The 23,496-nt window shown below is 41.9% G+C and overlaps 1 protein-coding gene across 2 annotated transcripts in view; it reads right to left on the bottom strand.

Moving 5' to 3' along the window:
* LOC135558396 (collagen alpha-1(I) chain-like) overlaps positions 1–8,152 on the bottom strand; it is a 65,330-nt gene extending 57,178 nt beyond the window's left edge. For both annotated transcript variants that reach the window (XM_064992172.1, XM_064992173.1), the window contains exon 1: positions 7,984–8,152. In XM_064992172.1, the coding sequence (XP_064848244.1) occupies positions 7,984–8,046 (63 nt within the window). In that variant the 5' untranslated portion in view covers positions 8,047–8,152. The remainder of the gene's footprint in view (positions 1–7,983) is intronic.
* Positions 8,153–23,496: the final 15,344 nt, after the last annotated feature.

Raw genomic sequence — 23,496 nt, 5'->3', positions numbered from 1 at the left:
CGCTATATGGCTACAGACGCTATATGGCTACAGACGCTATATGGCTACAGACACTGTATGGCTACAGACACTATATGGCTACAGACACTATATGGCTACAGACGCTATATGGCTACAGACACTGTATGGCTACAGACACTATATGGCTACAGACACTATATGGCTGCAGACACTATATGGCTACAGACACTATATGGCTATGCTTTTCACCATATGCTCCAATGAGGCTTTTTACCGTGAACACTTTTTATGTTCATTGATGATGTTCTGCTTTAGTGTCTATCTGTCCTTGTTGTGTTTTTATTGTGAATGTATTGGTGATGTAAGTATTTGCTGGTGCAATCAAATATCCCCTCTGGTGGACTAATAAAGTACAATCTGATCTCCTTCAGGATAATGTCCCATCTGACCCCGAAGTGTCCAATGACCACTGGAGGAAGACTAAAAACAGGAGGTCTTCCTGGTCAGGACAGATGGTCAGGAATAAATCCTGGTTCTACAGGTCTGGTGTTATAGGAATAAATCCTGGTTCTACAGGTCTGGTGTTATAGGAATAAATCCTGGTTCTACAGGTCTGGTGTTATAGGAATAAATCCTGGTTCTACAGGTCTGGTGTTATAGGAATAAATCCTGGTTCTACAGGTCTGGTGTTATAGGAATAAATCCGGGTTCTACAGGTCTGGTGTTATAGGAATAAATCCTGGTTCTACAGGTCTGGTGTTATAGGAATAAATCCGGGTTCTACAGGTCTGGTGTTATAGGAATAATGTCCCATCTCACCCCGAAGTGTCCAATGACCACTGGAGGAAGACTAAAAACAGGAGGTCTTCCTGGTCAGGACAGATGGCCAGGAATAAATCCTGGCCCTACAGGTCTGCTGTATAATGTCTAGATAAATCCAATATCTAGCTCTGAATATCTCATAAGGTGTTTTCAAACATGTTGTAGTTTCATGATGAGTCGACAGGTTAAAGTAGTATTAGCAGCAGACTCCTCTCCCCATTCTTCCCCTCCTTTCAGGTGTTGTCCTTGACCTCGGACCTTGATTCTAATTGTGTTTGTTGTCAATCAAATACTTTTGCTGTACATGTTACGTCTGCTCCCGCTCCCCGTCGCTGGCGCTCAATGTCGCCAGGCTGCTTATCATTACGCACACCTGTTACCATCGTTACGCGCATCTGGGCTTCATCAGACTCGCCTGCACTCCATCACGTTACTAATTACCTCCCCCATATTTGTCACTTCCTCAGTTTCTTTCCCGAGTCAGCATTAATGTCGTTATGTGTCCCTTGTCCAGACGCTGGTCGTGTTTTGTTTCCTGTCTGCTTATTCATTAAATATTCACTCCCTATACTTGCTTCTCGCCTCCCAGCGTCCTTACAGCACAAGACAGAGCTGAAATTGTCCTAAAAGTATAAACACTTGCCATCTGACACTCCAGGCAGGCATCCATGTCTGCACCTACATTGTAAACTTTCATTCACACAATAGGCTAGGTTGTAGCAACCTCATGATTGGTATAAGGAACACTTGAGTATCATGTAGTAGCCTAAACAGTCACCCACTGAATGGACAGTCACCCAATATGATCTAATAAAAATAAGGCCATGCTCATGAAAAAATTAAAATGTTATCTCATCTTAAACGGCATCGACCGCCACTGCGTGATGAAGTTAAGACCCTATGCCTGCTCCCTAACAAAGCGTAGTGAGGAGAGGAAAGAGAATAAACGTGGATAGAAAAAGCACGCGCTCTCTTTCAAACTGACCCCTTTTTTAAAAATATGACAGTGGTTCCACATGTTCTTGTGACACAAGTTGTGTGGGAAAAATATTTGTTGTATTTTTTTTCTGTTACATTTCATTAAATTCTTACTATAAAAATATGTGTGTTGACTGTCATCGGGTAGGTGTGTCTTGTCTGTTTAATTAACAAAATAACAAACTATTGAATTTCATGGCTGCACAGACCCGTAACATAGGTCTAATAAACTCAAAATATGCTCTTCTATTCTTTTGAAAATACTTTTTATTTGTTTTTAAATGTTTCTTAGGACCTGCCTAAACAAATGAATAACAGATTTATTTTTGATGGTGTATATTCTGAATGGAGTTATTAAAATAGATGCCCACTCAGATCTGTACACTCGTCCTCGGCATGCCGGCATGGTACATTATAAAAGGTGTATGGTAAAAATGGGCCTGTTTGTAAGCGGGTCATTTAAACATTGCCAAGTTTTTTTTTTACAGGCAAAATACTATAAATCCTTTGTGAAAGCAGTATACTGTAAGTGTCCCCCATACTCAGACTAAACACACGCATACTGTACCATCCTCCTTCCTGTGTTCCCCAAAAGGCACTTGTTGATCCCCTCAAACTTGACCTAGTATGGACAGGTGAAAACACTCAAGTCCCAATGTACTTATGGCACCACAAACAAACACACTGAGACTCACACACGTCTGTTTACCGGCCCATCCACACGATGGACGTTGTTTGCACATCAACACAAACATCGTGGACCGCCGGTGTATAAACATGACGTTTTCAAGCCAGATCAAGACATTAAGTACAGTGTGTTCATCTTTAATAGCTTTTAGCAGATTGTATGTTTGTGAGACGCTGACTTACTTTACATGAAAGGAAATGGTTTAGAAGGTTGGGACAAGTGAAGTGAGTTACGCCAAACATCTACTCCAAACATAGTCACACAGCAAATTATCCAGTGTTGAATCAACACCGTGTTAAATTTAATACTGGTCCTGTGTCCATATGGGCCCACACTTTTCAGTGTTCAGTGAACACACCACTTAGTGTAAAGCCTTATTTGCATATTTCTCAGAGTGCCTTTGCCGTTGTTAGCGACAGAGACATGGTTGTTGCATTCCTCCATTTTCCATCGTGTGGCCTTCGCCAAGTGAGATCCTAAGCAAATATGTTATCGTTAAAATATAATTCTACCTTAACCATCTAAACGGGAACAACTATTTCAGTAACGGGTGCAATAAGCCCAAGAAACAGAAAAATGTATGTTATTTACAATACCGGTCAAAAGTTTTAGAACACCTACTCATTCAAGGGCTTTTCTTTATTTTTACTATTTTCTACATTGTAGAATAATAGTGAAGACATCAAAACAATGAAATAACACATATGGAATCATGTAGTAACCAAAAAAAAGTGTTAAACAAATCAAAATATATTTTAGATTTTAGATTCTTTAAAGTAGCAACCCTCTGCCTTAATTAATGACAGCTTTGCACAGTCTTGGCATTCTCTCAACCAGCTTCATGAGGTAGTCACCTGGAATGCATTTCAATTAACAGGTGTGTCTTGTGAATTTGTGGAATTTCTTTCCTTTTTAATGTGTTTGAGCCAATCAGTTGTGTTGTCACAAAGTAGGGGGGGTATACAGAAGATAGCCCTATTTGGTTAAGGACCAAGTCGATATTATGGCAGTTCAAATAAGCAAAGAGAAATGACAGTCCATCATTACTTTAAGACATGGAGGTCAGTCATTACGGAACATTTCAAAAACTTTGAAAGTTTCTTCATGTGCAGTCGCAAAAACCATCACGAGCTATGATGAAACTGGCTCTTATGAGGACCGCCACAGGAAAGGAAGACCGAGAGTTACCTCTGCTGCAGAGGATAAGTTCATTAGAGTTACCAGCCTCAGAAATAGGCAATTAACTGCACCTCAGATTACAGCCCAAATCAAATATTTTTGTATTTGTTTAAAACTTTTTTGTTACTTTGTGATTCCATATGTGATATTTTATAGTTTTGATGTCTTCACTATTATTCTAAAATGTAGAAAATAGTACAAATAAAGAAAAACCCTTGAATGAGTAGGTGTTCTAAAACTTTTGACCGGTAAAGATTTGATCCTGTAAATATTTTTCTAAAAGCTATGGCAAAATGTCTTGTTCAAATACAGTGCCTTGCGAAAGTATTCGGCCCCCTTGAACTTTGCGACCTTTTGCCACATTTCAGGCTTCAAACATAAAGATATAAAACTGTATTTTTTGTGAAGAATCAACAACAAGTGGGACACAATCATGAAGTGGAACAACATTTATTGGATATTTCAAACATTTTTTAACAAATCAAAAACTGAAATATTGGGCGTGCAAAATTATTCAGCCCCCTTAAGTTAATACTTTGTAGCGCCACCTTTTGCTGCGATTACAGCTGTAAGTCGCTTGGGGTATGTCTCTATCAGTTTCGCACATCGAGAGACTGACATTTTTTCCCATTCCTCCTTGCAAAACAGCTCGAGCTCAGTGAGGTTGGATGGAGAGCATTTGTGAACAGCAGTTTTCAGTTCTTTCCACAGATTCTCGATTGGATTCAGGTCTGGACTTTGACTTGGCCATTCTAACACCTGGATATGTTTATTTTTGAACCATTCCATTGTAGATTTTGCTTTATGTTTTGGATCATTGTCTTGTTGGAAGATAAATCTCTGTCCCAGTCTCAGGTCTTTTGCAGACTCCATCAGGTTTTCTTCCAGAATGGTCCTGTATTTGGCTCCATCCATCTTCCCATCAATTTTAACCATCTTCCCTGTCCCTGCTGAAGAAAAGCAGGCCCAACCCATGATGCTGCCACCACCATGTTTGACAGTGGGGATGGTGAGTTCAGGGTGATGAGCTGTGTTGCTTTTACGCCAAACATAACGTTTTGCATTGTTGCCAAAAAGTTCAATTATGGTTTCATCTGACCAGAGCACCTTCTTCCACATGTTTGATGTGTCTCCCAAGTGGCTTGTGGCAAACTTTAAACAACACTTTTTATGGATAACTTTAAGAAATGGCTTTCTTCTTGCCACTCTTCCATAAAGGCCAGATTTGTGCAATATACGACTGATTGTTGTCCTATGGACAGAGTCTCCCACCTCAGCTGTAGATCTCTGCAGTTCATCCAGAGTGATCATGGGCCTCTTGGCTGCATCTCTGATCAGTCTTCTCCTTGTATGAGCTGAAAGTTTAGAGGGACGGCCAGGTCTTGGTAGATTTGCAGTGGTCTGATACTCCTTCCATTTCAATATTATCGCTTGCACAGTGCTCCTTGGGATGTTTAAAGCTTGGGAAATCTTTTTGTATCCAAATCCGGCTTTAAACTTCTTCACAACAGTATCTCGGACCTGCCTGGTGTGTTCCTTGTTCTTCATGATGCTCTCTGCGCTTTTAACGGACCTCCGAGACTATCACAGTGCAGGTGCATTTATACGGAGACTTAATTACACACAGGTGGATTGTATTTATCATCATTAGTCATTTAGGTCAACATTGGATCATTCAGAGATCCTCACTGAACTTCTGGAGAGAGTTTGCGGCACTGAAAGTAAAGGGGCTGAATAATTTTGCACGCCCAATTTTTCAGTTTTTGATTTGTTAAAAATGTTTGAAATATCCAATAAATGTCGTTCCACTTCATGATTGTGTCCCACTTGTTGTTGATTCTTCACAAAAAAATACAGTTTTATATCTTTATGTTTGAAGCCTGAAATGTGGCAAAAGGTCGCAAAGTTCAAGGGGGCCGAATACTTTCGCAAGGCACTGTATATCACCAAATCATTTGACTGTTTCTGAAAGGTGTTCTACGATCCATGAATAAGAATGACAGCAATTAACAAACACCTGAATATTTTTGGCCACCATGCAACTTTAGAACCCCAATTCAGAGGGTCACATTTTGAAAGCAGTCTATATTGTAAAGGATTATTGACTTTTTCCATAGATATTTCATAAGACCTACATAGATGCTTCATGAATCATTATTTCTTAGGGTGACAGGTCTTCATTCAACTGGTTATTTTCCAAATCCTAATATGACATTTGCTTATAAATTCTTAATAAAACATCCAAGTAGGCTTTATTAAGGGTGTATGAAAGCTTAATAAGAAATGTGTTTTATGACCATTCTGATCATAAATGACCTACTGGGGTACATGAGGCCTTGCTGCCAGGTTTGGAGTCAGTTCCATTCCAATATAATCATTTCAGGGGATGAATTTAAATTCATGTGGATGTATTTTTTTATATATATATATATATATAGAATTTCATTTGACCCCAGTCCTGTTTACAAGAGAAAACACCAGAGTCTACTTCACACCTGACACTGATAGGGCATGTTTCCCAGACACGATATTAAGTTTAAATCTAGTCCTGGATTAATTAGCGGTCTCCATTAAACATGATTTTCAGTCCAGGACTAGGCCTAATCTGTTTCTGGGAAACCGGCCCATAGAGCCTGGTAATCTACTAAACCTTCTGCCCTATATAGCCTGGTAGCCTACTAAACCTTGTGCCCTATATAGCCTGGTAGCCTACTAAACCTTCTGCCCTATATAGTCTGGTAGCAGAACAAAACCTTATGGCCCATCTAGCCTGATAGACTGCTAATCCGTCTGGCCCATATAGCCTGGTAATCTACTAAACATTCTGGCCTATATAGCCTGGTAGCCTATTAAACCTTGTGGCCCGTGTAGCCTGGTAGCCTACTACACCTTGTGGCCCATATAGCCTGGTAGCCTACCAAACATTCTGGCCTATATAGCCTGGTAGCCTACTAAACCTTGTGGCCTATATAGCCTGGTAGCCTACTACACCTTGTGGCCTATATAGCCTGGTAGCCTACTAAACCTTGTGGCCTATATAGCCTGGTAGCCTACTACACATTGTGGCCTATATAGCCTGGTAGTCCTACTACACCTTGTGGCCCCTAGAGCCTGGTAGCCTACTACACCTTGTGGCCTATATAGCCTGGTAGTCCTACTACACCTTGTGGCCTATAGAGCCTGGTAGCCTGCCAAACCTTTTGGCCAATTGAGCCTGGTAGTCTACTAAACCCTCTGGCCTATATAGCCTGGTAGCCTGCTAAACCTTCTGGCCAATTGAGCCTGGTAGCCTACTACACCTTGTGGCCTATATAGCCTGGTAGCCTACTAAACCTTCTGGCCCATAGAGCCTGGTAGCCTATGAAACCTTCTGGCCCATAGAGCCTGGTAGCCTATGAAACCTTCTGGCCCATTAGCCTGGTAGCCTGCTGAACCTTGTGGCCTATATAGCCTGGTAACCTGCTAAACCTTGTGGCCTACATAGCCTGGTAGCCTGCTAAACTTTCTGGCCTATATAGCCTTGTAGCCTGCTAAATCTTATGTTGTAGGCCTACACCTGGCCAGGGTATCTAGCCCTATAGGATAGGCATCCTAGAAGGCTACAATGCATAGTCTGGTTCCAGGTAGATCCCTTGTTGGTTCCTGGTAGAACCCTTTTTGGTTCCTGGTAGAGCCATTTTGCGTTCCATGTTGAACCCTCTGTGGAAAGAGTTCTTCATGGAACCAAAAACGGTTCTACTTGAAAGCAAAAGGGGTCTACCTGGAACCCACAAGGGTTCTTCAAAGGGTTTTGCTATAGGGACAGCCAAAGAACCCTTTTTTTTGGTTATTAGATAGAAAAAATGTACTAAGAATGTCTCCCAAAGGCCCAATACACAAATTGCATACAGCATGATATAGCTGCCTGTGAAAAATTAATGAATCGATTCGGCAAATATCTAAAGTTAAGTATAGGACAGACATAGGCCAAACTATTATCACACACGAAAAGCAAGTCCCACAGTCTACTTTATAGGCTAGCACATGGTCAATCCGGGATCCTTGGGATGTCCCTACACTTAACCCTAACACTAACCCTTACCTTAACCTTTACCTGAACCCTTACCTGAACCTAAACCTTACCTACCCCTTCAATGGGGTAGGGCCATCCCATGATTCCCGGATAACGTGGACCTATGTTAAAGACAACAGGTTATGCAGGACTCATATAGGCTAAATCTGTGAACCCGTTTCATTTTCATGTTGCCTACATTTCCCTATAAATATTTGTCCATAAGCTTTCCTCACAGCCTTCCTTTTCATGAACATTCCGTTTTAAAAAAATGCATGTATTGTTAAAAGGGTATGATGCTTACATCCTTCGCCTCAATTCCTCGCAGCATCACCCCCAAAGCAAAACAAAGCAACGCAGTCCTCATCTTGAAGATGATCTTTCCGCCACTATTGGATTTAGCAAATTCGCGTGCTCCTCTCCTCGATCTCCTGCAACATACAAGCAGCCAGGCCCGACACCTGTGTGCGCCGCAAGCGACAGGTGCGTCAGTGCGGTTGGGGGCGCGTGTACCCACTAGTATTCTGACATGCAGCACACACGGTGACGTCACGTTCATATGGAAATGAGGAAAAACATTCAAAATAACAGCCCGTATTTCAAAACATTGCAATGTAAATAACCAATTTAAAAGATATGGAATAAACTAAAAAATATGCTTTCAAAAAATCTCTAAATAAGGAAAAAATACTATGTTGACCCTGGTATGTTGAGAATATTGGCTTTTCTACCTGTCTCAGTTAAAGTGTAATGGGAAATATTCAGTAGGGTCTCTACTAACCAAATATTGCGATTTTCTAGGGAGACTGTGTTTACACGGCTTGCTGCTGGCTTTGGACTGTCACCGGACAAATCTTACAGAAAACATTACAGAAATCAATTGAGCCCGAACCCAAAAAAAAGCCAGATTTCTAGAAAACAGTAGGTTATATTGATTTATATTGATGTTGAGAACAACAAGGGAGAGGCGGGTGGCAGCGGATTGAGAAGACGAGGAAACAGCCATTGGGCCTAGAAAAAGCATAGTGGGGAAAACTCACATTAGCTATGTCATATACAACCATATACCATACTAATTTAAAGTAATAGTCTTGTGTGGTCGGTCGCCTAGATTATAATGTCAACACCGTTTTGATTGGGACAGTACCATCGCGCTGCTTTGAGACAAGCGTGGGACAAGCGTGGGGGAATCATGGTCAGATCATTGCTTTCAATGAATCTCCGTTTGAATATTTGGTAACAATTAGGCTGTGGAAACGTTAGCAAAGTTGAGTTCAGTTTAATAATCATCTTTATTCTAGTTTTCTAGCATTTTATACAAGTGGATTTTGCTCTTCACCACCGTAGTAGCCTTGGTTACATGCAACAATGTAGCATACAATTACTATTTATCTGCTTACTGTTGTAGTAGTTTTCCTATTGCCCCAATCCCACTGAAACCCATCATACTGGCTGACTCATGGAAATTCCTAACTTTATTCTGTAATCCATAGGCTGCACCATCAAAGCACGTCTCACCTATGCATGTCAAAATACCGCTAGAACATTTCGCCCGCTTCTCTGTGTGGCCTCGTATTGCTGCACATATGAGAGCTTCAGCATACAATGTGTCATTTACAAACGGTATGAGAGTATGTGGGTATGTGGAACCGTTCCGTAACTACAGACGCTGGGAGACGGGAAGGAAGTACAGGGTGGGGATTTAATAATAAATACACATGAAACTAAACCAGAACAACGTCCGGACAAGAGAAACAAAACAACATCAATGCAGACACCGGAATGAAACGGAGGAAGTGACAGATATAAGGGAGGCAATCAATGACCTGATGGAGTCCATGTGAGTCCGATGAAGCGCTGGCGCGTAACGACAGTGACAGGTGTGCGTAACTGAGAAGGGGAGAAGGAGCAGATGTGACAACATATGAATATTTTTTTACGATACCTTTATATTTAAACTATTTCCACCCTTCATCTATTCGTTATTCATGAGCTGATCTGCTATCTGTTTAATCCTCAACTCGATAAACTGGACAAGTGGAAGTGGTAGCTAATTTATTTGTTTTCTCATCTAACACCGAACAGAAACATTTAACATGCAATAATACAGTCTAAAACTATTATTTATCTGCTGACTGTTGTAGTAGTCTCATATAGCCTTTCGTAGGCTATTTTCCTTTTGTCCCAATCCCACTGGAATGACTTCTGACTCCTGTCTCGCATGAAAATTCCTAACTTTATTCTGTAATGTATACCCTGGACTATCAAAGCTCGTCTCACCAATGCGTGTCAAAATACCGCTATAACATTTTCCCCCGCTTCTCTGCGCTGTCTCGTATTGCTGCCCATATGAGAGCTTCACCAGATAATGTGTCATCTACAAACGGTATGAGAGTACATATGGATATTTTTTTTAAACAGAGTTGGTCCGGGTTAAGATACCTTGTTATTTTCTCTATTCATCTCCCCGTTATTCATGAGCTGATCTGCTATCTGTATAATCGTCAACTCGATTTTGCCAAATGGGAGATATTCTGTCATTCGTTGGAGGGTATCTAGAAAGCTTTAGTCATTTTATTGTTGTTTTTAGTGAAATAACCACTAGTACTCTGTATTAAACCCAGCACGAGACCCATTTAAGTTTTGCATTCTCTTTTGAGTAATTTCTTATGGTTTATATATATATATATTTGTGTATTTTTTAACTACAGACACAAACTTCTACATAGGAACAACAACTTGCACACAAACAATAACTACATCTCATCTGGCCAGACCCGCATGCTCACACCCCCATCCATATTGTTTGCCACGTGGCCTTAAATTGAACCAGTTCGTTTTTTTTCTTCGGTTGCCCATAATATTAAAATAATAAATCATTCGATTTTTCCATTGCGTTAATGATGGCGGATTGATTGAGTTCCAAGTATTTAGTATAGCCTACGTTTTTTCAAGATGGGTGATGAGAAGAGAATCGTCCAGCCCATTGGGTATCTCACTACACCCTCATATGCCATGTCTTGAAATATGCAAACAGACAGATTAAAAGTAAGTTTACAATGTAACACTTCTGACAGAAAATGTTCTAGCTCCGCCCATAATTTTGTGACTTTATAGGATTCCCAAAAGGCATGGACATTTGAGTCATTACTAGTTTTACACTTAAGACATTACTCCGCCATTGTGCTGTAGAATTTGTGAATTTCTATACATTCAAATTAAGCATACGTTTTCGTTAATTGTAATTTCAACAGTTATGCTTCAACCTTCCCACCATCTTGTGCCAACACCCTAATCTGGTGGTCCCAGCGCGCACGACCCACGTGGAGTTCCTGGTCTCCGGTAGCCTCTGGAACTGCCGATCTGCGGCCAACAAGGCAGAGTTCATCTCAGCCTATGCCTCCCTCCAGTCCCTCGACTTCCTGGCACTGACGGAAACATGGATCACCACAGATAACACTGCTACTCCTACTGCTCTCTCTTCGTCCGCCCACGTGTTCTCGCACACCCCGAGAGCTTCTGGTCAGCGGGGTGGTGGCACCGGGATCCTCATCTCTCCCAAGTGGTCATTCTCTCTCTCTCCCCTTACCCATCTATCTATCGCCTCCTTTGAATTCCATGCTGTCACAGTTACCAGCCCTTTCAAGCTTAACATCCTTATCATTTATCGCCCTCCAGGTTCCCTCGGAGAGTTCATCAATGAGCTTGATGCCTTGATAAGCTCCTTTCCTGAGGACGGCTCACCTCTCACAGTCCTGGGCGACTTTAACCTCCCCACGTCTACCTTTGACTCATTCCTCTCTGCCTCCTTCTTTCCACTCCTCTCCTCTTTTCACCTCACCCTCTCACCTTCCCCCCCTACTCACAAGGCAGGCAATACGCTCGACCTCATCTTTACTAGATGCTGTTCTTCCACTAACCTCACTGCAACTCCCCTCCAAGTCTCCGACCACTACCTTGTATCCTTTTCCCTCTCGCTCTCATCCAACACTTCCCACACTGCCCCTACTCGGATGGTATCGCGCCGTCCCAACCTTCGCTCTCTCTCCCCCGCTACTCTTTCCTCTTCCATCCTATCATCTCTTCCCTCTGCTCATACCTTCTCCAACCTTTCTCCTGATTCTGCCTCCTCAACCCTCCTCTCTTCCCTTTCTGCATCCTTTGACTCTCTATGTCCCCTATCCTCCAGGCCGGCTCGGTCCTCCCCTCCCGCTCCGTGGCTCGATGACTCATTGCGAGCTCACAGAACAGAGCTCCGGGCAGCCGAGCGGAAATGGAGGAAAACTCGCCTCCCCTGCGGACCTGGCATCCTTTCACTCCCTCCTCTCTACATTTTCCTCCTCTGTCTCTGCTGCTAAAGCCACTTTCTACCACTCTAAATTCCAAGCATCTGCCTCTAACCCTAGGAAGCTCTTTGCCACCTTCTCCTCCCTCCTGAATCCTCCTCCCCCTCCCCCTCCTCCCTCTCTGCAGATGACTTCGTCAACCATTTTGAAAAGAAGGTCGACGACATCCGATCCTCGTTTGCTAAGTCAAACGACACCGCTGGCTCTGCTCACACTGCCCTACCCTGTGCTCTGACCTCTTTCTCCCCTCTCTCTCCAGATGAAATCTCGCTTCTTGTGACGGCCGGCCGCCCAACAACCTGCCCGCTCGACCCTATCCCCTCCTCTCTTCTCCAGACCATTTCCGGGGACCTTCTCCCTTACCTCACCTCGCTCATCAACTCATCCCTGACCGCTGGCTACGTCCCTTCCGTCTTCAAGAGAGCGAGAGTTGCACCCCTTCTGAAAAAACCTACACTCGATCCCTCCGATGTCAACAACTACAGACCAGTTTCCCTTCTTTCTTTTCTCTCCAAAACTCTTGAACGTGCCGTCCTTGGCCAGCTCTCCCGCTATCTCTCTCAGAATGACCTTCTTGATCCAAATCAGTCAGGTTTCAAGACTAGTCATTCAACTGAGACTGCTCTTCTCTGCATCACGGAGGCGCTCCGCACTGCTAAAGCTAACTCTCTCTCCTCTGCTCTCATCCTTCTAGACCTATCGGCTGCCTTCGATACTGTGAACCATCAGATCCTCCTCTCCACCCTCTCCGAGTTGGGCATCTCCGGCGCGGCCCACGCTTGGATTGCGTCCTACCTGACAGGTCGCTCCTACCAGGTGGCGTGGCGAGAATCTGTCTCCTCGCCACGCGCTCTCACCACTGGTGTCCCCCAGGGCTCTGTTCTAGGCCCTCTCCTATTCTCGCTATACACCAAGTCACTTGGCTCTGTCATAACCTCACATGGTCTCTCCTATCATTGCTATGCAGACGACACACAATTAATCTTCTCCTTTCCCCCTTCTGATGACCAGGTGGCGAATCGCATCTCTGCATGTCTGGCAGACATATCAGTGTGGATGACGGATCACCACCTCAAGCTGAACCTCGGCAAGACGGAGCTGCTCTTCCTCCTGGGGAAGGACTGCCCGTTCCATGATCTCGCCATCACGGTTGACAACTCCATTGTGTCCTCCTCCCAGAGCGCTAAGAACCTTGGCGTGATCCTGGACAACACCCTGTCGTTCTCAACCAACATCATGGCGGTGGCCCGTTCCTGTAGGTTCATGCTCTACAACATCCGCAGAGTACGACCCTGCCTCACACAGGAAGCGGCGCAGGTCCTAATCCAGGCACTTGTCATCTCCCGTCTGGATTACTGCAACTCGCTGTTGGCTGGGCTCCCTGCCTGTGCCATTAAACCCCTACAACTCATCCAGAACGCCGCAGCCCGTCTGGTGTTCAACCTTCCCAAGTTCTCTCACGTCACCCCGCTCCTCCGCTCTCTCCACTGGCTTCCAGTTGAAGCTCGCATCCGCTACAAGACCATGGTGCTTGCCTACGGAGCTGTGAGGGGAACGGCACCGCAGTACCTCCAGGCTCTGATCAGGCCCTACACCCAAGCAAGGGCACTGCGTTCATCCACCTCTGGCCTGCTCGCCTCCCTACCATTGAGGAAGTACAGTTCCCGCTCAGCCCAGTCAAAACTGTTCGCTGCTCTGGCCCCCCAATGGTGGAACAAACTCCCTCACGACGCCAGGACAGCGGAGTCAATCACCACCTTCCGGAGACACCTGAAACCCCACCTCTTCAAGGAATACCTAGGATAGGATAAGTAATCCTTCTCACCCCCCCCTTAATGATTTAGATGCACTATTGTAAAGTGGCTGTTCCACTGGATGTCAGAAGGTGAATTCACCAATTTGTAAGTCGCTCTGGATAAGAGCGTCTGCTAAATGACTTAAATGTAAATGTAAATGTAAACATAAGTTATTTTTAAGTCGTATATCTTCCCACTCATATAAACATCATTTTTTGACTGAAATAAGATTCCTTCAATAGTCCTGTGTTTGTGCATCGGTGTCTGTATTGAGTAATTCCAATAACATAGAAATGTGTATTTTATTAAAAGTTTATTTATTGAAATATAGCTAACAATAGCTTTCAACATGTGTAAACTTTCAAAAGAAATACTGGTATAAATAATACAATATAAAAATTATCCATCAATTATTTCAAAGGTGGTTGCAATGCTGTGAAAAACAGGTGTATTGCACTATATTCCAAAGTGTAGCATATCTTTGCAGGGAGACTCTTATTAAAAAAAAAAAAAAATGAAAATCAGCGATTATCCTGCCATTATAATATCCTGCTGCTAGGAGAATGGTAATCCTGTATCATCAGTTCAGTGGTTATTTAATTCAGAAGATGACCTGAAAAACGGAAAACGGCAAATTTTTAGTTTTTAGTTTCTGAAAAAAAATAAGAAATGTTTTCTAATTTATTGTGTCAGAATTGGACATGGAATAATGAAAAACAAAATTACAACAAAAGGTTTTCAAAGTACATGCCCCCTCATATAACATTTACATGGCTTAGGGTATGTGCTTACAGCCTAGGTTGGCAGCACAAATAATGTATTAGACTGTTTGAGCACAGATAAATCAAGGAGAGAGATCTTCACCGGATGTTTAAATATGAAGTATCTGGTTGGAATTTCCCAGTGGCCGGAAGTGGGAGAGTATGGAGCGAGATGGAACTGGGCTGACATTCTGCAAATTTTCTCATCGATGAAACATTTGATCTCAGTACAGTTTTCTGTTCCCAAAACAAGAATATGTTATGAATGGAGTGGACTAAGTTTTGTAGACTTTACCCTTTGCATTGTGTTGTTTAGAAGGAGTACAAGGGTGAATTGAGTTATTGCAAACGTGCACATCTTGGGTTAGTTATACAAATCGTTGGTGTGAGTGTGACACGATGATAAAATTAGTAGTGTTAGCTAAAATGCAGAACTTAGCATGTAGTTATCATGGCAATAGAACAAACTCAACAACAACTGAACAAAGTTGGCTAGCACTGACTGGCTAGCTAGCACTGGCTGGCTAATTAGTGACTAGCTAGCAAGCTGGCTACTGACTAGCTAGTCGGCTGGCTAGCTATCCCTAAATGGCTACAGGCTATAGTTATACTAGCTAGTGGACATAAGAAAGTCCCTCAACATGCTACAAGATGAAGCTGCCCGGACAGAGCTACCTGCTGCAGAAAGGTGATATTTCTCCATTACTTTCTGTAGCTAACTTAGCTCGATCTTATGGCTGGCTGATGTGCTTATTGGCTGTGTAACGATTAACTACAGCTACTGTAAATGGTAACCTATCTGTTATTTTCCATACCTAAGTTGTCTATTGTTTACACATACAACAGTATTCAATTAAGCTATTGTCAGTGCTGATGTGTGTGTGTGTGTGTGTGTGTGTGTGTGTGTGTGTGTGTGTGTGTGTGAGTTTGAATGTTTCCGGAGGAAAGTAAAGGGGATACCTATTCAGTTGCCAACTGAATGCATTCAACCATGATGTGTCTTCCGCAGAGGAGGGCACAGTATGGCATCTGAGCAGATCATAGTGAACTTCAGTTAGTTAAATCAGCCAATACAGTAAGTTAAAATTAGCCTTTTCATTGGCATGGGTATACCACACAAACATATTTTCCTGCTCACTGAAAGGCAGACGAAAGCTATACTCTTCAGTTGTGAACACAACTCTTTCTACGACAAATAATCTACTTCCCTGAATGTATATACACCCCCTGTCTGGGGGGCTGATGATCAATGACACGACCTGATAATACTTGATTACTGATCCCCCCACTCTCTCTCTAAACACACACACACACACACACACACACACACACACACACACACACACACACACACACACACACACACACACACACAGTGGTGGAAAAAGTACCCAATTGCCATACTTGAGTAAAAGTAAAGATACCTTAATAGAAAATGACTCAAGTGAAAGTCACCCAGCAAAATACAACTTGAGTAAAAATCTAAAAGTATTTGGTGTGAAATATATTTAAGGAATAAAACAAAAATGTTCATTTCACCCAAACACATACCTATAAATAGTACAACCAGGGAAACGGATCATTTTGCAGTAGTATCCAGAGCTATATATTGGTCATATTGGTCATGGCTTCCGAGTGGCACACAATGGGATTGCCTTGCAGTTCTCCAGCTGTATCCACTGAAATAGCGGTGGGTGCACTAGGTTTAAGGCACAAGGGCAGGGGGCACGGGATGGGTCACAGAGCCGCGCACAGAAGACGGACCTAGCCCATGGGGAAGGGAGGGGAAGGAAGGGGGGGTGGAACCCCACCCCAGCCCCACTGGGTAGCACAGAGCAACACTTTAAGGGGCATTGCATACGTTCCCTTACACTACTAATGGCGCTGACTAGGGAAGCGTTCCCGCTGTTCTTAGCGCCAGTCTGCACGTTCAAACTAAAACAATGTAACTAACAATGGCGTGAAAAATGCCCCTTAGATATGAATTCAGAGGGCAGATATTATTAAATATTACATTTTATTTACAGTAGTGATGGACAGCTGGTGGCATTTTGTAAACAGGTTTTCAAACACTTGTAGCCCGATTAGCAGTATATTCTCAGTGAGGACAATCTGCTGTATACTTCTGGCCTGTTTTAAGCTGAAAATCAGACCTTTCCAGCACTCCTCACCCCGCCCCAAACTCCACCCTTAACACAGTTACCATTCAAAAATTTGCTGTTTATCTAAAAAAAAAATGTAATAGCCTGTCAATGTGTTGGCATCCTGTGTAATTAAATCGATCATTAAATAAAGGTTAAATACATTTAAAAATTAAAACAATTATTGTGTACTAAAAATGTGAATGTGTTTTTGCAGAGCATACAACCATACCGATAACCATCCCTGGAGATCAGTGGACAAAGGGCTGGACAACGGGCCACACCAAAAAAACGCATGGTTGCCAAGAAAGTGGTTTGTTTTGCTTGATTCTTAAAATGTGTAAGCAGCATTTGTGTGTTGGAGTCACTTTTAATTCTTAATTGATCTACCGTTTCTGTCATAGGCCATTGTAATCGATGGGGGCTCAGGGCGGTACCATTCTGCTCATCTGATGAAGGTGCACATGGATCAGATTCAAACTTTGAAGACCGATATTGAGTCCTTGAAGGCAGACCAGCAGAAAGAGAAACATTATCTGTCAAAGAGAAACGGGCGACAGCTGATGCATTAGTCCAGAGCCAGGCGGTATTGGCGGAGAGTCAGGTGGAGAATGACGCGTTGAAGAGGGCGAGGAATGAGATGAAGTCACAATCCATGCCAGGAACATCTGTGAGCTCTGGAACTCCACCTCCGACCTCCGACAGGCAGAGTCAGCATACCTGGTGGGTCCTGACATTTCCATTCCTCTTCTGACAACAGAACTTGACCAAGTCAAATGTGGCTTACAAGTGAACCGCTGGGTGTTCATCATTAATACTGTGCCTCAGACATTTCTGTCCATGACTGATGCAACCCGAAAAAGTATTAAAGAGTTATTGAGTACTTGAGGTCACCGAGAAAGCCTGGACTTGGCCTGCTCTCCCTTATGTAAGGAATTAGGCACTTTCCCATGTTTACAACAGTATGTACTGTAGGCTATGTTTACTTGTCAGACTGCACAGTAGCCTAATAAACAAATGCAGGTGGCTTATATCTTCAAAATGCTGTAAATGCTTTATTATCCAAATGTAAAAGCATATACTGTACAGTACTGTATTTCTTCATCGGCATCTTTATGCTTTCATTAATAAAATAATGATAAAAATACTCTTTAAAGTGCAGATGTTTATTTAGTTCTGAATCCATAATGATTTACTCTGGGAATAAATATCACTGAATTACATAAATATTGGAACAAATTTGTCTAATGAAGGTTAACAAATTGTTGTTACTGGAAAATACTCTTTCAAACACACAAGTTCACATTGTACAATGCCATTATGGCTATTAGAAGGCCTATATTTTGGCATTGATAAATATTATTTTGATGTTAACTCAGATTACAATTGCTCACTGTCATTTAAAAAAATAAATAATAATCTCCAAAATATCGTTATATATAGCCTACCCGCTGTGTCTATTTCAGCACTATTTCACGCTGCTCTGAGACAAGCATGGAGAAATGAAAAATGTCAATTATACTCCATGATATTCTTAAGATATATGTGTTGACTGAATATAAGCAAGTGATATCTGCTAAATAATCAAGTTGATGGCACATTCATATAGCCTCGGCACCTACATAAAGCTACATGTGGGCGACCGTATGCAAAATGTCAGATAAAGCATATACTGTATAGTACTGTATTTCTTCACCAGCATCTCTATGCTCTCGTTAATAAAATAATTATAAAATACTCTTTCAAAATGCCAATGTTTGTTTATTTAGTTATGGATCTATAATGAATTACTATGGAAATAAATATCACTGAATTACAGAAATATTGGAACAAAGTTGTCTAATGAAGGTAACAAATTGTTGCTTACTGGAGAATACTCTTTCATGCACACACGGTCACGTTGTACAGCGCCATTATGGCTATTAGCAGGTAGCTGGACAATAGACTTGCCTAGAAAGAGGGTGGGGGGAGAATTCTATCATCAAATGTATTTCTTAGTTAAATTGGCTGTATCACAACTGGTCGTGATTGGTTGTAATTTCAGTTTAATCCACCGGAAAAGACCAAACAAATATTACAACAATAAGTATTATTGTAATTATGTATCACATCCGACCATGATGGGGAGTTCCATGGGGCTACGTACAATTGGCCCAGCCTTTCTACCCCTCTAAAAACATAAATAAATGTTTTGGCCTTTACAAATATTATTATATATTTATATATCATCGAGTTGATGGCACAGTCATATAGCCTCAGCACCTACATAAAGCTAGTCTTGATAAATCAACATGATTTTTATTTTCATTGAGTCTCCATTTGAGTTTTGGTTAGACTGCAATTATACAATTCGGGTGTGGAAATGTTATGCTCTGAGTAGCCTACTCCCGACTGTGTAAGGGTTTTCCTCTGGTGAAAGAGAAGCGGACCAAAATACAGCGTGGTGGTTATTCATGGTCTTTAATAAAGGAAATAGACACGAAATAACTAACAAAACAATAACTGTGCGAAAACCTAAACAGTCCTATCTGGTGAAAACACAGAGACAGGAACAATCACCCACAAACACACAGTGAAACCCAGGCTACCTAAATATGGTTCCCAATCAGAGACAATGACTAACACCTGCCTCTGATTGAGAACCATATCAGGCCAGACATAGAAATAGACAAACAAGACATCCAACATAGAATGCCCACTCAGATCACACCCTGACCAACCAAAACATAGAAACATACAAAGCAAACTATGGTCAGGGTGTGACAGACTGTCACGTTGTACAGCGCCATATTTTCCGTTCCATCCTAATGGAAACCTTGAGGGTTTTTTATTTTTCTTGAAATAGAAACACCATAATATTAATCAAATTAATTAAGCAAAATTTCTTAATATCATTCTCATATACTATGTTCTTACAAAACTGTTTTCAATTCTCTAGAACAGCCACTATTGAAGATAATCAAATGCTTCTCAAAGATGCCCTCTGGTGGTCAAACTAGCACTAGAACCCGCAAATAGTACCAGCAAAACACAACTGGCAGCTTCACTAAATAGTACCCGAAAAACACCAGTTTCAATGTCAACAGTGAAGACACGACTGCTGGATGCTGGCCTTCTAGGCAGAGTTGCAAAGAAAAATACATATTTCAGACTGGCCAATAAAAATAAAAGATTAAGATGGGCAAAAGAACACAGACACTGGACAGAGGAACTCTGCCTAGAAGGCCAGCATCCCGGAGTTGCCTCTTCACTGTTAACATTGAGATGGGTGTTTTGCGGGCACTATTTAATGACGCTGCCAGACTTGTGAGGTGTCTGTTTCTCAAACTAGACACTCTAATGTCCTCTTGCTTAGTTGTGCACCGGGGCCTCCCACTCCTCTTTCTATTCTGGTTAGAGCCAGTTTGCGCTGTTCTGTGAAGGGAGAAGTACACAGCTTTGAATGAGATCTTCAGTTTCTTGGCAATTTCTCGCATGGAATAGCCTTCATTTCTCAGAACAAGAATAGACTGACGAGTTTCAGAAGAAAGTGCTTTGTTTCTGGCCATTTTGAGCCTGTAATCAAACCCACAAATGCTGATGCTCCAGATACTCAACTAGTCTAAAGAAGGCCAGCTTTATTGCTTCTTTAATCAGGACAACAGTTTTCAGCTGTGCTAACATAATTGCAAAAGGGTTTCTAATGATCAATTAGCCTTTTAAAATGATAAACTTGGATTAGATAACACAGCGTGCCATTGGGACACAGGGGTGATGGTTGCTAATAATGGGCCTCTGTACGCCTATGTAGATATTCCATAAAAAATCTTCAGTTTCCAGGTACAATAGTCATTTACAACATTAACAATGTCTACACTGTATTTCTGATCAATTTTATGTTATTTTAATGAACAAAAAATGTGCTTTTCTTTAAAAAACAAGGACATTTCTAAGTGACCCCAAACTTTTGAACAGTAGTGTATGTATGAAATTTGTTTTGATTCAAAGTGGACCATTATCATGCACCTGTCAGAACAGGGGGAGAAAATAAGTCATCCTTATGTACTTAAATAGTGAATGGAAGACGCTTTTTCATTCCAGCCAGGTAGGCTACTCCTGTTGTAAATCGAAGCAATGTGCCTAATATTGGGAAAGTTGAGAAATAAATGTAGTAGGCCTAGCCTATATGCCATCAAAACTAAGGGGAGGACGGTTGGCTACTAATGACCATCAGAGGCATCAGAGCACAGTTTTGGAGAAGCCTAGTTACCGTGAAAGAGATTCATAGTCAAAGGCCCAAACCTACCAGTCTGCGGCATCAGATGACGATCACTCAGATTAGCTTCCCTGAGACGGTTCCTGACAGTTTGTATAGAAATTCTTTGGTTGTGCAAACCCACAGTTACATCAGCTGTCCGGGTGGCTGGTCTCAGACGATCCCACAGGTGAAGAAGTCGGATGTGGAGGTCCTGGGATGGCGTGGTTACATGTGGTCTGCTGCTGTGAGGCCAGTTGGACGTACTGCAAAATTCTTTAAAACGAAGTTGGAGGCGGCTTATGGTAGAGAAAGAAACATTACATTCTCTGGCAACACCTCTGGTGGACATTCCTGCATTCAGCATGCCAATTGCATGCTCCCCCAAAATTTTTGACATTTGTGGCATTGTATTGTGCGACAAAACTGCACATTTTAGAATGGCCTTTTATTGTCGCCAGAACAAGGTGCACCTGTGTAATGATCATACTGTTTATTCAGCTTCTTGATATGCCACACCTGTTAGGTGAATGGATTATCTTGGCAAAGGAAAGATGCTCACTAAAAAGGATGTAAACAAATTTGTGCCCATATTTTAGAGAAATAAGATTTTTGTGCATTCTATTTCTACTCATGAAACATGGGACCAACACTTTAAAAGTTGCGTTTCTATTTCTGTTGCACCAGGTCATGTCTAGAAAACAACAAGATGAAAGGAAATGGTACCTGTGGTAAACTAACGGAATGGTTTCCTTGATACAGATTATGCCTAGTCCTAGTCTATAAAGCACTTTCTATTGATCTTGATTTTTAGTCTAGGACTAGGCTCAATCAATGTCTGGGAAACCATCCCTATATCCATTAGCAGAAACATAAATATTACACTGAGTAGGTGTAGGCAAGGACAGAGCCATAGTGGGGCAAATTCTTGTCCAATTTGGCACTAAAATTAGCATGACATTCTCATTCAGAAATATTTTGGCCATGGAACCTTTGGTCCAGCATAGCACCCACCAAAATTATAATGTCAAACACCCTATGAGAGCTTTTAAACACAGTCTCTACTTTCAGTGGTGTACACGTTGATCATTAAGATATCCTGTGGGAGCAGCAAAATCATTTTGTTATTGAAGTGGCAAATAGGTCAAAATAAATATGGTTCAATTTCACGACCAGTGACACACAAGTAAGATTTACTACTTTGAAAGTAGCACTGGGATTGTTGTGATTTATGTTGTTTTACTCTTAGCCCAAAACCAACGAGGCTTTATGCTCACGTTACCCTTTGAAACAGTGGAAACAGAGGACTCCATACATCTCTCAACTTTCAGTGGAGGTGGTAGCACATTACTGCCATCTAGTGGATGACAACGTGTACAACACAAGGTTATTCTGTACATGCACAACAATTCAGCCATATTTGAGACTTGACCCAGGATTTGGGCCTTGCTTATTTTTATTTTTTTTGCACTTTGTTTTTACTGGTATTTCCAGATCCACTAGGTTTGTTGTATGTAGAAAATCCTAGGAAATGTTATTTAATTGACACAAGCTGTCTCCGTTCAATCAATCAATGTCTGGTTGTGCATGTGTGTTTTTTGGGGGCTTGCATAAACCAGGGGAGGCGTAGTTCTTCTAATCTTAATCACACAACGCCTATTATTTAGCAGGGATTACTATTTGTAGATCTGTGATTATACACCTCACTTTGTTCAAACTGATCCTCTCCAACGGCCTCAGAAGTTGTAGAAAACAATTGGTCAATTAAGGGCAGTTAAAGGGTAGGCTCTATGAAACCAACCATGGAAGGATATTGTAGCAAATTCGGGGGGTATCCTCGACCGGGCCTCAAATACGGATTCAGCCCTGTCAAGTCAACACCTTAACTGTACAAAAAAGTTTAGGACCACACACACAGCAGTAAACAACCAGTGCTTTCTAGCCAGCTAGTGCAAGACAACTTTGTTCAGTTGTTGTTGAGTTTGTCCTATTGACATGCTAACTTCATGATATATTCTGCATCTTAGTTAACATGAGTATTTTCATCTTCCTGTCATACACACAGTTTAATCTTTTATTTGTGCTGCCAACCTAGACTCTAAACATATCTCCTAATCCCTGTGAATCTTCAATGAGGGGGCCTGTATTTCCAGGTATGAGAAAAATGCAAATTGAAAATGTAATAGATGTTGTTATCTGTTTTCCCATATTCCATGCCCAATTGTGAGATGATGAATGAGAAAATAAGTCGATTTCCGATTTCCACATTCAGAAACGAAAAACGAGCCGTTTTCCGTTTTTCAACGACGTTCCAATGGAAGGAAAATACAAGGACGCGGTCGGTCATCTAGCGTCATCTGTCATCGTCTTCAAAGGCGCAAAACGACCCTTGTGCCCAGCTATGATCTGATTGAACGACAATGAACCTCTCAAACTGCAGCAACACTTTGAAATGGTTGCTAAAAGATGTAGAAGCTTCACTGTAGTTATTGAAGTGAGTTAGCAAGTCAGGGTTTCGTTTTTGGACAGCCCAGGTTGT

The sequence above is a fragment of the Oncorhynchus masou genome, chromosome 17, assembly GCF_036934945.1.
Source record: "Oncorhynchus masou masou isolate Uvic2021 chromosome 17, UVic_Omas_1.1, whole genome shotgun sequence".
Taxonomy (NCBI): Eukaryota; Metazoa; Chordata; class Actinopteri; order Salmoniformes; family Salmonidae; genus Oncorhynchus; species Oncorhynchus masou.
The sequence above is the reverse complement of the archived record's forward strand: the minus strand, read 5'-3'. Positions and strand labels throughout refer to the sequence as shown.